Here is a 13,254-nt window from a genome sequence, read left to right on the forward strand (position 1 = left end):
CCCCACCCTCCGCCACCAGTCCCCTAACCCTTGCTGCCCACCCCAACGCAGAAAGGGGATTAAAACAATTAATTATATTTGAATTAAAATTGTTAATTATAAATTTAATTATTTTAATTCCAATTGTTATGAATATGAATAATTAAGAACATTAATTAATCATGGAAAATGTTTTATTGTTGATGAATTTAATTTATTATATAAGTAACATACTTAATTATTTTTAGTTCAAAACTTTTATTTAAATTAAAATGATAAGTTATGAATTTAATAAATATTGAATTATTTTTTCGACTGAGAGAAAAAGGGAGGGAGACAATAATAAATGTTTGGATTGGATCCAAACATTATGGACAGCCCAATTTCTGGTCTTCACAACAAACGGATGTAGACACACAGCCTCATCAGTTTATGCCCAATTTCATCGGGCGGATAGCATATAAACAAACACACCCACAGCCCATATTGACTTTTGGAGAGGATATAATGATAGTTTGCTAATTTATAATATCATAGGGGGATAAATTGCATTAAGCCCTGTATTATTCATTGACCTTTGATTGTAATAAAATGAATTGCATTTATAATTTGCATTATGAAACAATTAAATCCTATAATTTACAATATTAATTATGTTATAGTACAATGTTATTTAAGGTCAGGTTGTCGTAATAAATGAAATCATCGTTGAATAGTTTCGACAATTTTGACTTAATAAATGAAACGAATATTGATAATATTGTAGTCAAATTAACATTACAAAAAAATATTATGGAAATCTCATTTAATACGAGTCAATAGTCCCTCGTCTACGCAACGTTCTATAAATTAAACCCCATAAAATTTCAAAACATGGATATCAAGAAGCATGGATTTAGGCCTAGTATTTTTAGCCATTTTTGCACTCTTTTATCCTCCTCTCGGAGCTAAAGGATTGCCATCTAATGGACTCTCCTACGGCTACTACCAAAAAACGTGCCCGCAAGTTGAGAAAATCGTCAGAGATTCTATGAACGCTTTCTCCTCAGCTAATCCCAACACCACCGCAGCTATTCTAAGACTCGTGTTTCACGACTGTCAAGTTGGGGTATATTTCTCATTTCGTCATAATTTTGTTCAATTAACTGAAACTTACTTTACTATTTTGTGGACACGTGTAGGGCTGTGATGGCTCCGTTCTCCTGAATATAAAGGACCCACAGCATCAGGCGGAAATGGACTCGCCAAAGAATTTTGGCATCACGAATAGAGAGGTGATAGACGATATCAAATCGAAGATCGAGACGGCGTGTCCGCAGCGGGTTTCTTGTGCTGACATTTTGGTGTTGGCGGCGCGTGATGCCGTGGCCATTGCCGGCGGACCGACGATCAATGTCCCCTTAGGACGCAGAGATACGACCGTCGCTCATAGCCGCCAAGAAGCAGACGTTGGGCTCCCCAGGAACGAAGTGAATCTCACTAAAGCCATTCAAGTGTTCTCTCAAGAGGTCTCGATTACCTTGGAAGAAACCGCCGCGATTCTAGGTATTCAATTGGAAAATTATTACATTTTCAAGTTTAAGCAGATTACACTACTGGAGGCACGCAGTCATATTTTATTTTCTTAAATTCGTTCTGTAATGAACTTAGCAAAATTTTAAAAAAAGGATGAGTTTTGAAATATTTTTAATTTGCAGGCGCTCACACACTGGGAGTGACTCACTGTGATGGTCTGATGGAGCGATTGTACCAGAACAGCACAGTCTTACCTCCAGGAAGTGAAGCCGAATTCGTCAAATATTTGAAGAAAGTATGTCCAGAAGGAGGTCAAGGCCGATTCACGACAACTTTAAACCTCGATCCGACTCCTCGTACTTTCGATAACAAGTACTATGTAAACGGACTCAACGGCCATGGACTGATTGCACTTGATGCCGAAATGGCAAGGGACCCCAGAAGTGTTAACATTTTCAAAAAATTCGCAAGTGACCAGGATGCGTTTTTCAAAGTGTTTTCCTCGGCTTTTGTGAAAATTACTACGTTAGGTGTGCTGACGGGAGATAAAGGAGTGATCAGGAAGAAATGTAGTGTGTTGTAATTGATTGGCATGGAAATGAAAGTTTACTGTAGTACTGTGTTGAGAAGATGTTTTTTAGTAATCGAATTTTGTATTATTATGTCCTGAAACTTTCTTTCCAAAGTTTAGTTTGCTTCGTCGACAGAAATTTTGTCATGTGTTATCGTTAGTTGTCTCAATCTTATTATAATTTCAGGTAGGGTCGGGGACTAAGCAACGTCAACATCAATTTTAATTATATGAGTTTTGTTACTTTATAAAAGTATGATTTTATAGATGATATTGAGTGAATCCAACAATTCACAATTTATGTAACATCAAATTGTTAGATCACAGGTGACGTGATATCATCATCAAATATTAGTATGGGATCACAATTCATGTGCGTGTAATTCATATGGAGAGCACCAAATTTCCGATGTTCTAGGTGACAGTCAACATGCACAACTTGGACCCCAAGCAAACCGCATGCATGTTTACAAGCATAAAACTCTCTTAGTCGGCTATGGTACATTAACATTGGTAGAAGTCAACTGAACAAACATTATTTACATCGAGCAATGCCCTCCTAGACAACTCCTCATGTTCTATCTCTGAAATATCTACAAAAAGTCACAAAAGCTAGCAAGCTTATCGAGCTTGACAATGCCAAGAACCAGTAGTACTTATCGAGTCGAGCTTTAGTCATGTCGTCGGAGAACCAGCTATCCTGTTTCCCTCTTGAACTCGTCAAATATTCAATCACAGAAATAAGAAATGCGCTCAAGAAACTCCCCACACCAAAAACACTCGTGTATAGAGCTATTCCCATTGTTCTCATTCTCACAGGAACTTCAGAGTAGAAGAATTCTTGCATCCCTACAACAGTGAAGATATCTGAAATCCCCAACAATATGTACTGCGGAAGCAACCAAAAGATGCTAAACGGCACGTCTTCTGACGATACTTTCATGTTTCTACCGATCTCAAGACGTCTCCTTTCTGTAATAGCCGCAATGATCATAGCTATGACTGATAGAAACATCCCGATGCCCATCCTCTGCATCACGGAGATGCCCTTCTCGTTGCGTGTGATATTACGTATGAGGGGAATGAAAAACATGTCGTACCAGGGCATCAGAATGATTATGGATACTGTAATTGCACTCTGCAGCGCAGCTGGTGGGATTTTGAACTTGCTTCCTATGTTTCTCTTCATTGTCATGCCTTGCTTGGTGAAAAACGTTACGGGCTGTTGGAAGATGACCGCAAACATTAGAAGCATAATCCAAACTGGCAACAGGCGCAATACTATCCTTGCAGCTTCAAGAGGAGGCACACATTGTTCTTGACTCTCCCCAAAGCCCGATTCATGATCTATGTCTTGACTGCAAAGTGGTTTCTCCTGAAGTCTAGAAACGAGATCGAATAATCACTATGTATGTAAGTATTAGAAGATTAAAAAGAAGTTAATTTCGTATTAGTTCATAAGAAAGACTTACTCTAACTCAACCTTAGTGTATCCATTGTTCGACAAACCATTCACACCGTTGATCATCTTTGACACACTTGCTTTGATTGCCTGGACAATTTCTTCCAAAGACTTTCCATCAGTAGCCTTACTCTGCTTGTGCATATAGAACCGGTTGCCACACAAGAACATTAGAATCGACACTATCATCGAAAGGGTTGGAATAGCGAATCCTAGTCCCCAACCTACAGTGTCTTGAATATAAGACATAACTGAGACACCAAGGAGGCTGCCACAACACACGCCAAAGTACCACCGTTGGAAAAACAAACTCTTCTTGTTGGAGCTCTGTTCGTCGTTATTATTAGTATGAGGTAATTCATCTTCGTTTTCAAGTTGGTCCGCCCCAAAGGCTTGTAAGGAAGGGTTATAACCCCCTTGCCCAAGCGAAATCATATAGAGAGACCATGATAGGGATGATATTGAATGTACTTTGTTCGTTGGTATCCAAGGCCATCGCACCGCAGTTGATGTCAAAGCTAAAAGCCCCTAATAATCAGCATTGATATCCATCAATATTTCATTACATACTTATCATAGTATTAATTAAAATTGTTACACAAGGAAGAACGCGACAAAAAAATAACCATATGAAGAGCCAGCTCATGACATGATTCTTCGTTGTCTTAATTTTCTTTTTATTTCCTTTGTTTTGAGTTGTGGAGTTGGAGGGAGTGTTTTCACATGCAATACAAGCACATAATCAAGATTCAAATACGAAACCTTGAATAGTCCCGCGGGACGGGGTGTTGATCATAAGCTATAGTTGTCACATCATCCCTTTTGCTGGGTGAAAAAACAGGCATACAAATTTTCACGTACAAAGATAAGTGGATGGTGAGTAGGGCTCCATCACGGGGATAAAGGTGGCTGTCTCTGCATGTAGATTTCCACTAAACCTTCCAATTATCTATTTTTCGGGCACTGAAAGTCGTGAGAGAATCAATGAATAGAGTATAGGCGCAGGTGTAGAAATACACACACAACCAGCATGAACAGAAGATTAAACAAAAAACGACAAAGGAACTAATACTACTACTACTAGTAGCAAGGCCGGCGTGAGATTGTATCATCAACCGTAGAGATCATGTTGAACTCACCGCAGCGTAAAGCACAGAAGAGGCGAAAATTGTGGAGTATCTGTCCCAGTAAGAGTCGGCGAGCGTCGCCACTATGAGCGGCAGCATCGACGTAAATCCCATCCACCCATTCACATATTTCGCGGCTGAAGAATTGCTCATCCCCATAACATCTGTCAGATACGTTACCAAATTGGAAGCCACCCCTTTGAATGCAAATCTCTCCATCCCAGCTATCACTGTTGCAAAACGTATTTCAATATCAATTCCCAACCCATTAATAAAAGAGAAGATCATCCTAAATCAAAGTATGTGTATACATACGGGCTTACCTGTAAGGAGAAAACATGGTTTGTTGAGTCCCATTGACATATGCGGGTGGGAGGAGTTTGGTGGGTAGGTTGTAAGGGAAGTGAGAAATGGTGTGTGATTCTGTTGGAGGGATGATATAAGAAGAAGGTGTGTCAGTCTGAGAGTCGGAGTCGATGGAGATAGACAAAGAAGTAGTCCATCATGGCATGCACATTCTGTTTTAACTCCAACACCATCTGTTTGTTGCTTTTTTCGGAATTTAATTTAATGGGACACTCCCATCCTCACTACTTCAATTCAAACATCTCTTCCCTTCCATTATTATTCACTTTTTTCATTTTCAACTGTGTAAAAAGTTGGTCCTCCACTTTCACACGCCCGGGAATGGACTGCCTTTTCTTTCCTTTTTCTTTTTCATTAAACTTTGGTATAGTCTGTTTTATTTTCTATTTTATGAAATACATATATATGTTTATGTGTATAACATTTTTCATTACATAAAATACATAATGTCATCTTTATATACACAAATAAAATAAGATTTGCACTAAAATATTTAATTAAGATGAGATGGGGATGGCAAAGATAATATTACACCATGTTTTCTAATTAGGTGCCGAGGATAAATACTGTTTTTCATTTATATTCTGTTTTAACATATATATTACAACATAAGGGACACGAAAAATTACATTGGATCAATGAGACGGTAGTTATATGGACAGTAGACAGGGTCATAGTGATGACATGTGTCAATCAATTTACATGTGGGTACGCTCGAAATTGCCATGTATTTTTGCATAAAATCTGGAAGTCAGTTACGGAATCTTGGACGTATACGAATAGGATCACCTCACTTATTTTCTTATCCAAACAATTCATATACGGCACTACTATATGCTCATACTCAATTTAGGATTGTTTCCGGGCGTTTAAAAAAGGTTTTTCCTTTGCAGTTTTTGGTTCTTTAAAAATATTTTTGAAATATTTAGAATATCTGTTTGGTTAAGAAAAGTAATTTTATACTAAAAAGTTAAAAGTGCATTGAGGATGCTTTTAGCTGTTTTGATTTTTTTTTAATAAATATAATTTTATTTTTAATTAATTTGTCCTTATTATAATAATTTTAATTCAATTTTATCGTTTTTAGTTTATCTTAAAAGTTGATATCTAAATTTTCGAATAAGTTGAATAATTTAAGTTTTTTTTATATTTTATGCACTATATATTGTTGCATTCACTTAAATTGTCTGAAGTATTTATGTATTTAAATCTCATCTCAAGCTGGAAGGCTTTGGTAATTAATCCCATGGTATTGAAAGGGTTTGGTGAAGATTAATGAGAAAAAGGCATGCATGCAATCATCAGTCATGCACAGCCCCCTGCCGGGGTGTGGTGTTTCGCATGGCTGCTCACGCCCATCGTGTGTGCAACACATGCCTCTCCACCAACCAACCAAATTGGCACGTCCTTCCTTAACTACTCCACCAATTACCTATATATATAATTAAAGAATTAATCTGCAGAATCGCAATTCCCAAACCCCTCTTATCAGTAGATGCAAATATGAAAGTGGGTGATGAGTCAATTATTTTAAAAAAGACGAGGCTGCGTCCATGATAATGTTTGTTTGGAAAAGATATAAAAAGGGCAACACCACTCCACTCCATGGCTACAAAAAGGGAGGAGGTGGATGTAAGGGGTAATTACTTTATCAAGTGAGAAGAAACGTCGGGGGAACTCTAATTGGGCTTATACATGGCGTAAATGTGTTGTCATAAAGAAAGATGCATCACCCAGTTGCTGTTTAATTTCTCGTACCAGCTGTATTCTTCCTTTACGTGGTTTCTGACATGGAATTCACTTTCTTCTTCCTTCTTTGCTTACAATGCGACATATAATACTATCTATCTATATGGGATATTATAGGAATTAATTCACTCATCTCATCATCCATCCAATCCACCTCAAATATTGATCCATCATTTTAGTTTTCTTCTTAATTTACTTGATGACCAAATAATTGAGGTAAAAAAGCAGTGACGTTGGGGCTTTTTCCGCCAAATAATTCTACGCTTTCAAAACTTTGAAATTTTCAACTTTCCTATACCTAGTCTTGATAATTCAATATTTTTACATTTTCCATTGATACTTGTGTTTGGCATTGAGGTTATTACTATACATTTTTACATTAATTACAACAGATTCTTGACTTTTCTTTAACTATAAAGTTTGTGAAATTTATATCATTTTAGCCAAAAATAAAAAATAAAAAAGACAACACTGTGGGAATATCAATACAGGAGCTTAACTTGGGCTCTAGCCATCATCTGTTCACAGTGAAGAAGACGCACTTCTTGTACACAAAGATGGGTTTTTATCTTGCTTCATAAAGTCGCTTTTGCGAGTTTATAAGTGATTTTACGTTTAGTTTTCTTAGTTACTGTTAGTTCATATTAGTTAAGTTTTCTTCTTCAGCTTCTATAAACGTACACCAATCTGCCATCATTTTCAGAATTACAATGATTTGTGTGAAGCCCATATGGGTTTGCGTATATCACATCCTTGGACTCATATCTATTTAAGTAATGGCCCAATGAGCAGCGGGCCTGGGCCTGGTCCTGAGTCCAGTACATCTAATTTGTTAATGGCTGATTTGCTGCATCTAATTTGGCGTACTAACTCATAATCTTTAGTCTTTAATCTTTTCCTTTTTTATTTTTTCATTTTATTTTATTACATCAGAGAGAAAGGAAAAAGGGAAAGGGGCGGTCGTTTTGGGCTTTTTCCAACAAACTATTCATAGGCGGAGACTTGCAAGTCTTGATTCACAGTCCGCTATTCTCGATCGGACATCCACTCATCACTTCTTTCTGTGATTATGGCAGATCACCACCACCACCACCACCACCGCCCCAATCGCATCTCCCTTCCCCCGCGCCCCGCCTTTCCTGCTTCTGCCGCCGCCGCCCCCTTCTGCCGCCGCCGCCACTCCGACCCCACGTCCCTCCTACCTCCCCTTCACCTATCCACCTTCTACCCCAACTCCCACCCCCTCCAAACACCGACTTTCAATCTCCAGGCCCTCCACTGGTAGCGCCTCCACCTCCTCCTTCTCCTTCCTTCTACTCCTCCTCTTCTCACTTCGTTCCCTCTACTCTCTCCTCCCATTCTTGCGCTCTTCCCCTCCCTCTTTCTCCATATTCCCTTTCTCTTTTTTGGTCTCCCTTCTGTCTTTCATCCTCACGCTCTCCTTCTCTTTGTTTTCCTCGATATTTGGTAAAGACTCTTTATACCAAAAGTCTCAACGCCCCATTTTTTCCCTCACTTTAATCACCCAATCCCAGCACAAACTCCTCGTTGCTAAATCTCTCCTTCTCGCCGTTGTTTTTTTACTAAGATTTCAGGCGTTAAGATATTGTGGCGCGGCTGCAATGATTTTAGCGGAATTGTCCGGAAATGTGGCCGCGCGTTTTATGGCAGAAGGGAAAAATCGGAGCTTTGTTAATCGGAATTCAATTGGATCATCTAAGGTGCGTGGGTTTATTGCACTTTTTTCTGGGTTGCTTTTGTTGTCAGTTAGCTGGGATCGAGTTGAATGTTTCCCTCTCTCCCATGTAAATATTACGAGCAAAGGTGTTTCGGTGTTTCCTAGTGGCAATTGTTTGAGGATTTGGCCAATGCTGCTTCCTTTTCTATCGGGGTTTTTGGGGTGCTACGAGCGGGTCTTATGGAACTGGGGGGATATTCGAGAGCTCGGACAAAAAAGGGTTCGTTTGATCACTTTGTTTTTCACCACAGTTGTACTCTTTATACCAGCTGCTGTTAGTATGCTTGTCTTTGAAGCTGAAGGTGATAGCATATCATTGTCGAGTCTCAGCTGGCCGTTGGCAAATACTGTGGTTTTTGGTGTGCTTTTGAGTGAGAATTACACTGATGGGAAAGTAGCTGCTCCCAGAGATGTTCAAAGGGAGTATCTTGTGACCTTTCTCTGTACTCTTGTTTTGGAGTTGTTCTATTTCCCAGAGCTTTCACTCTGGGGATTGCTGATTTGTGGGCTGTTGCTGTGGATTTCCGTGAGGGAATTGGATCCCATTTATACTAATTATCCTGAACTGGGTGTCGAATCGTCTGAATCGCTTAGCACCGCGGTCATGAAGCCTATTAGGCACATTTTGAGTGAAAGGAAGTCCCGCAAGATTGCTCTATTTTTGTTGATCAATACTGCCTACATGGTTGTTGAATTTGTGGCTGGTTTCATGAGTAACAGTCTTGGGTTGATATCCGATGCCTGTCACATGTTGTTTGATTGTGCTGCTCTGGGTATTGGCTTGTATGCTTCCTACATTTCACGCTTGCCTGCAAATAGCCAGTTTAATTATGGTCGTGGGAGATTTGAGGTTCTCTCGGGATATGTAAATGCTGTTTTTCTAGTGCTTGTTGGAGCACTAATTACACTTGAGTCATTAGAGCGGATTTTAGATCCTCAAGAGATTTCTACTAGCAGCCTGCTAGCTGTTTCAATTGGAGGGCTGGTTGTGAACATTGTAGGACTGATCTTCTTTCATGAGGAACATCATCATGCCCATGGTGGATCTGGAGCATGTTCTCATTCCCATTCTCACAACCATTTGGCAGCTCATTCCCACTCTCATCACCATGATCATCATTTACATCATGACAATCTTGAAGACAAACAACAGGAATTTGTAGCTGTTGTCAGCGACTGCGATGAGCAATGCAGTGTTGGTCATGAAAGCCAGGAGCATAACAACCACCATGCAGCTGATGGTAAAGGAGAACATAAAAGTAAACAATTCCAGTGCAATGGTCATGACCACCACCACCACCACCATGATCAGCACGGCCATCATCACCAACATGTTGACCCACACGACCACAAGCATCATGTTAACATAAATGACCAAAATCAGCGCAATGTTGACCAACATAACCACCATATTCACAAACATGACCACCATCACCACCATGTTGACCAACATGATCACCATCACCACAATGTTGACCGACATGATCACCATCACGATCACCACCATAACCACGATCATACTGAATGTCTTTTGGGAGAAAAAGAAAAGAAGCATCACCATCACCATCACCACATTGACCACAACATGCAAGGTATCTTCTTGCATGTCTTGGCAGACACCTTGGGAAGTGTTGGAGTTGTCATTTCCACCCTATTAATCAAGTACAAGGGATGGCTAGTTGCTGATCCTGCCTGCTCAATATTTATTTCTGCATTAATTGTGGCATCCGTGATTCCACTGCTCAGAAATTCTGCAGAAATCTTGCTGCAAAGAGTTCCTAGATCTTGTGAGCAGGATCTTAGGGAAGCTCTTAATGATTTGATGAAGCTGAAGGGAGTCTTTGGCATTCAGAATCTGCATGTCTGGAGCTTCACTAACACGGATGTCGTGGGGACCATCCATCTTCATGTCTCAGCAGACACTGATAAGGCTCTAATAAAAAAACAAGTATCACAGATTTTACAGGATGCTGGGATTAAGGATTTGGCAGTGCAGGTCGAAAGTGTCAACTGTAACTGAGGAAAACATTTCTTACCTTCTAACCGCCTGTATAATGTGTTCGGAGAGCAAACTTTATTTTTGTCTGGCAGGGAGCGGAATGTGCTATTCAGAAACAAGAGTGACTGGTAATTTGATCACATCATTTCATTTTCTTTGTTGCATGAGTTTAGTTCACCCCTTACTAATTTCACCTAAGAATCATTTTAATGTAAAGCATAAAAGCATTTAATATATGTACCGCCTAGTTTTACATAATCCTGTGACATTCTATGATAAGCGCAAGTGTGGGAAGAGCCAATCTGCCCTTAATGAAAATTTCTAGAAAAAAGATTATTAGTCGGAAACTACTGCACAGTAACCTTCGACATTGAAGTTATTATTTTATATCCACCCATTTCTGCAAAAGCTTGCGTGAGTAAAGATAATGGTTTATGTAGATGAAAGAGCAATGCAATTAGCTTCTGTTACTGTTAGAAATAAGAGAGTTTTATGTTATGTATAAATTTGTAGTTCCCTCAGAAAAAAGTTCATCTCCAGTTGTCTATATGTGCTTTTCTTTTTTCTCTTCTCTTATAATTAGATTCATAGGCATCCAATATTTTCTGCACATTCAATGCTTGGGTAGTATTATGAAGATTCTTGCATATGATAGTTGAAATTGATAAAATTTTTAGGGGGTCAATCCCAATGTACAGCAGGGTATGTTACTCAATCAAGTTTCTTGTTTTCAAGATTTCAGGCTTTAAAGCTACGGATCATGGATCAACTTTCTCTATGAGCAGCTTCACTTGCATAGGCTATCATGGCTGGTCGTCTTTGATGCAGACCGCTCAATTCAAGCATGCGACAGATATCACAAGAGTGTCAAGATCCAATTGTGACTCCATCTCCGCGGGAATTTGTGTAGTGCACAGAATATTCAGCTCTTCTCCCCTACTCAGAATCTCAGATAGTGAAAATATTAGGGTGAGAAGTGTAGTCGTAGAACATTTACCTTCAGATACATTGATCGAAATATATAAGCTATTGCCTGTATTTAACACTTGAAAGTTACTTCATAGGATGATCTTCATGTTTTCCCCTTCTGTGGGATCAATTTTTGACATGTATCTTTTGCTGGAGTAATTTAAGATAATATAAATTAAGCACCACTTAATATATGTAAGTCTGGTTATTTATTTTATATATTAATTTGGAATTAATTATACTTAAACCCTTCTCAAAATGCTAAAATACACTTTTCCTGAAGAAGTTATATTTACGCCTTTTTAGAAAATTTCCGTTTTAAATTTGTTCTCTTTTTGTTAGTGTTTGGTCAAAAAATGCTTGCTCATGTAAGTAAAAAAAATTATATAAATTTTTAATTTTGTTTATGAAAATGTTAAATATGGGGTAAAATTGAAAATTTATATAAATTTTTTTTTGCTAGCGTGAGTAAATTTTGTCCAAATTCTAACGAAAATGAGTCAGGTATAAACAGTAAATTTTTTGAAGGAATGTAAGTATAATTTCAAATTTTTTTTAAAGAAAATATAGTTTTACATTGTCTAAATGTAATAAACTCTTAAAATTTATGTATGTTTTGAAAGTGGATAAAGAGCATATTACTGAAATGATTTATACAGTACGATCTCTGAAATTTGTAGCAACTGATAAATTATACAATTCTCTCTCATCTAAAATTTTAGATTTGAATTGTCAAAATAATGAGTAGTTTGGCAGCACTATCATTATCATTATTAGAAATAATTATTTTGCACATCTTAATCTATAGTTTGTTTAAAATTGTGGGAGTAATATTTATTAAATGTATTTATTTAAATAAAAATAACATGTTATATTGAACACACATTGACGGGATGAGAAGAAGAAGAAGAAGAAGAAGAACGTTTAAGAGTAGAATACATCTCGCAAGTCAACCTTACTTTACTGTAACTGAGTTCCAAGGTATTGCATTTATTAGGGTTTAAGTGAGGATTTTTACTTTTACCTCAACAAAAATGGAGATCAAGGAGGAGAAGGTGGTCGCGGTGATCTTGGTTGGTGGCCCGACCAAAGGTTCGATTTTTCTCAAATATTTCGAATCATGTAATCCTTCTCTTCATTTGTTCACACTTGCCCCCTTCTTCATCCTCATTTGTTCAGGGACTCGATTCAGGCCGCTTTCTTTTAACACTCCAGAGCCTTTATTTCCTCTTGCCGGTCAGCCCATGGTTTATCATCCCATCTCCGCTTGCAAAAGAGTATGTTTCATACTTGCTAAATTCATTTATTTCTTGTATGCAATACTTTATTTTCTTGGTTTGAGAATTTGGGAAATTTTCATTGTCAGTGTTGAGTGTTAAAGGTGGGATCTTGACATATGTCACTGTGTTTTATGGCATTGTTTCGGCATTGATCTAGCTAGACATTCTGTTGGAAGATTCAAATATTGTTTTGTCATTGATAGTTGCTGATGTGCAGATACCCAACCTGGTGCAAGTTTTTCTTGTTGGGTTCTACGAGGAGCGGGAGTTTGCTTTATACGTCTCTTCAGTATCTAACGAGCTCAGAGTTCCTGTCAGGTAAACCGGATGTTGTTTTTCCCTTGATTTATGGTGTCGTTCAGTTCCTTTCTTCATCTTCTGTACCTGTTGTTGTTTTTCCCTTGATTTATGGTGTCGCTCAGTTCCTTCTTCATCTTGTTTTTGTTATCCGTTTCTCTGATGGGGTTTTTATTTTCCAGATATTTGAAGGAAGATAAGC

The 13,254-nt window shown here is 38.2% G+C and overlaps 4 protein-coding genes across 5 annotated transcripts in view; 3 read left to right on the forward strand and 1 right to left on the reverse strand.

Moving 5' to 3' along the window:
• LOC105177177 (peroxidase 29) lies at window positions 867-2,219 on the forward strand. The gene is made up of 3 exons (XM_011100231.2): window positions 867-1,087; window positions 1,161-1,524; window positions 1,677-2,219. The coding sequence occupies exons 1-3, from the start codon at window positions 869-871 to the stop codon at window positions 2,075-2,077; spliced, it is 984 nt and encodes a 327-aa protein (XP_011098533.1). The 5' UTR covers window positions 867-868; the 3' UTR covers window positions 2,078-2,219.
• Window positions 2,425-5,249, reverse strand: LOC105177178 (protein NRT1/ PTR FAMILY 5.8). Its single transcript, XM_011100232.2, has 4 exons — window positions 4,978-5,249; window positions 4,667-4,884; window positions 3,538-4,055; window positions 2,425-3,447 (listed from the first exon to the last, which is right to left on the reverse strand). Exons 1-4 carry the CDS (start codon window positions 5,015-5,017, stop codon window positions 2,637-2,639), a joined length of 1,587 nt encoding a protein of 528 aa, XP_011098534.1. The 5' UTR covers window positions 5,018-5,249; the 3' UTR covers window positions 2,425-2,636.
• Window positions 6,560-11,670, forward strand: LOC105177179 (zinc transporter 7-B). 2 transcript variants are annotated; one of them, XM_020699038.1, is made up of 2 exons: window positions 6,560-10,634; window positions 11,242-11,670. In XM_020699038.1, the coding sequence occupies exon 1, from the start codon at window positions 8,392-8,394 to the stop codon at window positions 10,525-10,527; it is 2,136 nt and encodes a 711-aa protein (XP_020554697.1). In that variant the 5' UTR covers window positions 6,560-8,391; the 3' UTR covers window positions 10,528-10,634; window positions 11,242-11,670. The 2 variants fall into 2 exon arrangements, with proteins under 2 accessions (XP_020554697.1, XP_011098535.2); XM_011100233.2 differs by having other exon boundaries at window positions 11,249-11,670.
• LOC105177180 (mannose-1-phosphate guanyltransferase alpha) overlaps window positions 12,354-13,254 on the forward strand; it is a gene marked incomplete in the record, with an annotated part of 4,376 nt that continues 3,475 nt past the window's right edge. The window contains 3 exon segments of the mRNA XM_011100234.2: window positions 12,354-12,567; window positions 12,655-12,752; window positions 12,973-13,073. Coding sequence (XP_011098536.1) covers window positions 12,510-12,567; window positions 12,655-12,752; window positions 12,973-13,073 — 257 coding nt within the window.

Source organism: Sesamum indicum, linkage group LG15 (assembly GCF_000512975.1).
Source record: "Sesamum indicum cultivar Zhongzhi No. 13 linkage group LG15, S_indicum_v1.0, whole genome shotgun sequence".
In the NCBI taxonomy this organism is placed as follows: domain Eukaryota; kingdom Viridiplantae; phylum Streptophyta; class Magnoliopsida; order Lamiales; family Pedaliaceae; genus Sesamum; species Sesamum indicum.

Excerpts from the sequence above, each read along its gene's own strand:
- LOC105177177 (XM_011100231.2), top strand. The coding sequence starts at position 869 with ATGGATTTAGGCCTAGTATTTTTAGCCATTTTTGCACTCTTTTATCCT. Across the intron at positions 1,088-1,160 it reads TTCACGACTGTCAAGTTGGG|GGCTGTGATGGCTCCGTTCT; the intron begins GTATATTTCTCA and ends GGACACGTGTAG. Across the intron at positions 1,525-1,676 it reads AGAAACCGCCGCGATTCTAG|GCGCTCACACACTGGGAGTG; the intron begins GTATTCAATTGG and ends TTTAATTTGCAG.
- LOC105177178 (XM_011100232.2), bottom strand. The coding sequence starts at position 5,017 with ATGTCAATGGGACTCAACAAACCATGTTTTCTCCTTACAG. Across the intron at positions 4,885-4,977 it reads ACCATGTTTTCTCCTTACAG|TGATAGCTGGGATGGAGAGA; the intron begins GTAAGCCCGTAT and ends GTTTTGCAACAG. Across the intron at positions 4,056-4,666 it reads CTTCTGTGCTTTACGCTGCG|GGGCTTTTAGCTTTGACATC; the intron begins GTGAGTTCAACA and ends GCTGATTATTAG.
- LOC105177179 (XM_020699038.1), top strand. The coding sequence starts at position 8,392 with ATGATTTTAGCGGAATTGTCCGGAAATGTGGCCGCGCGTTTTATGGCA.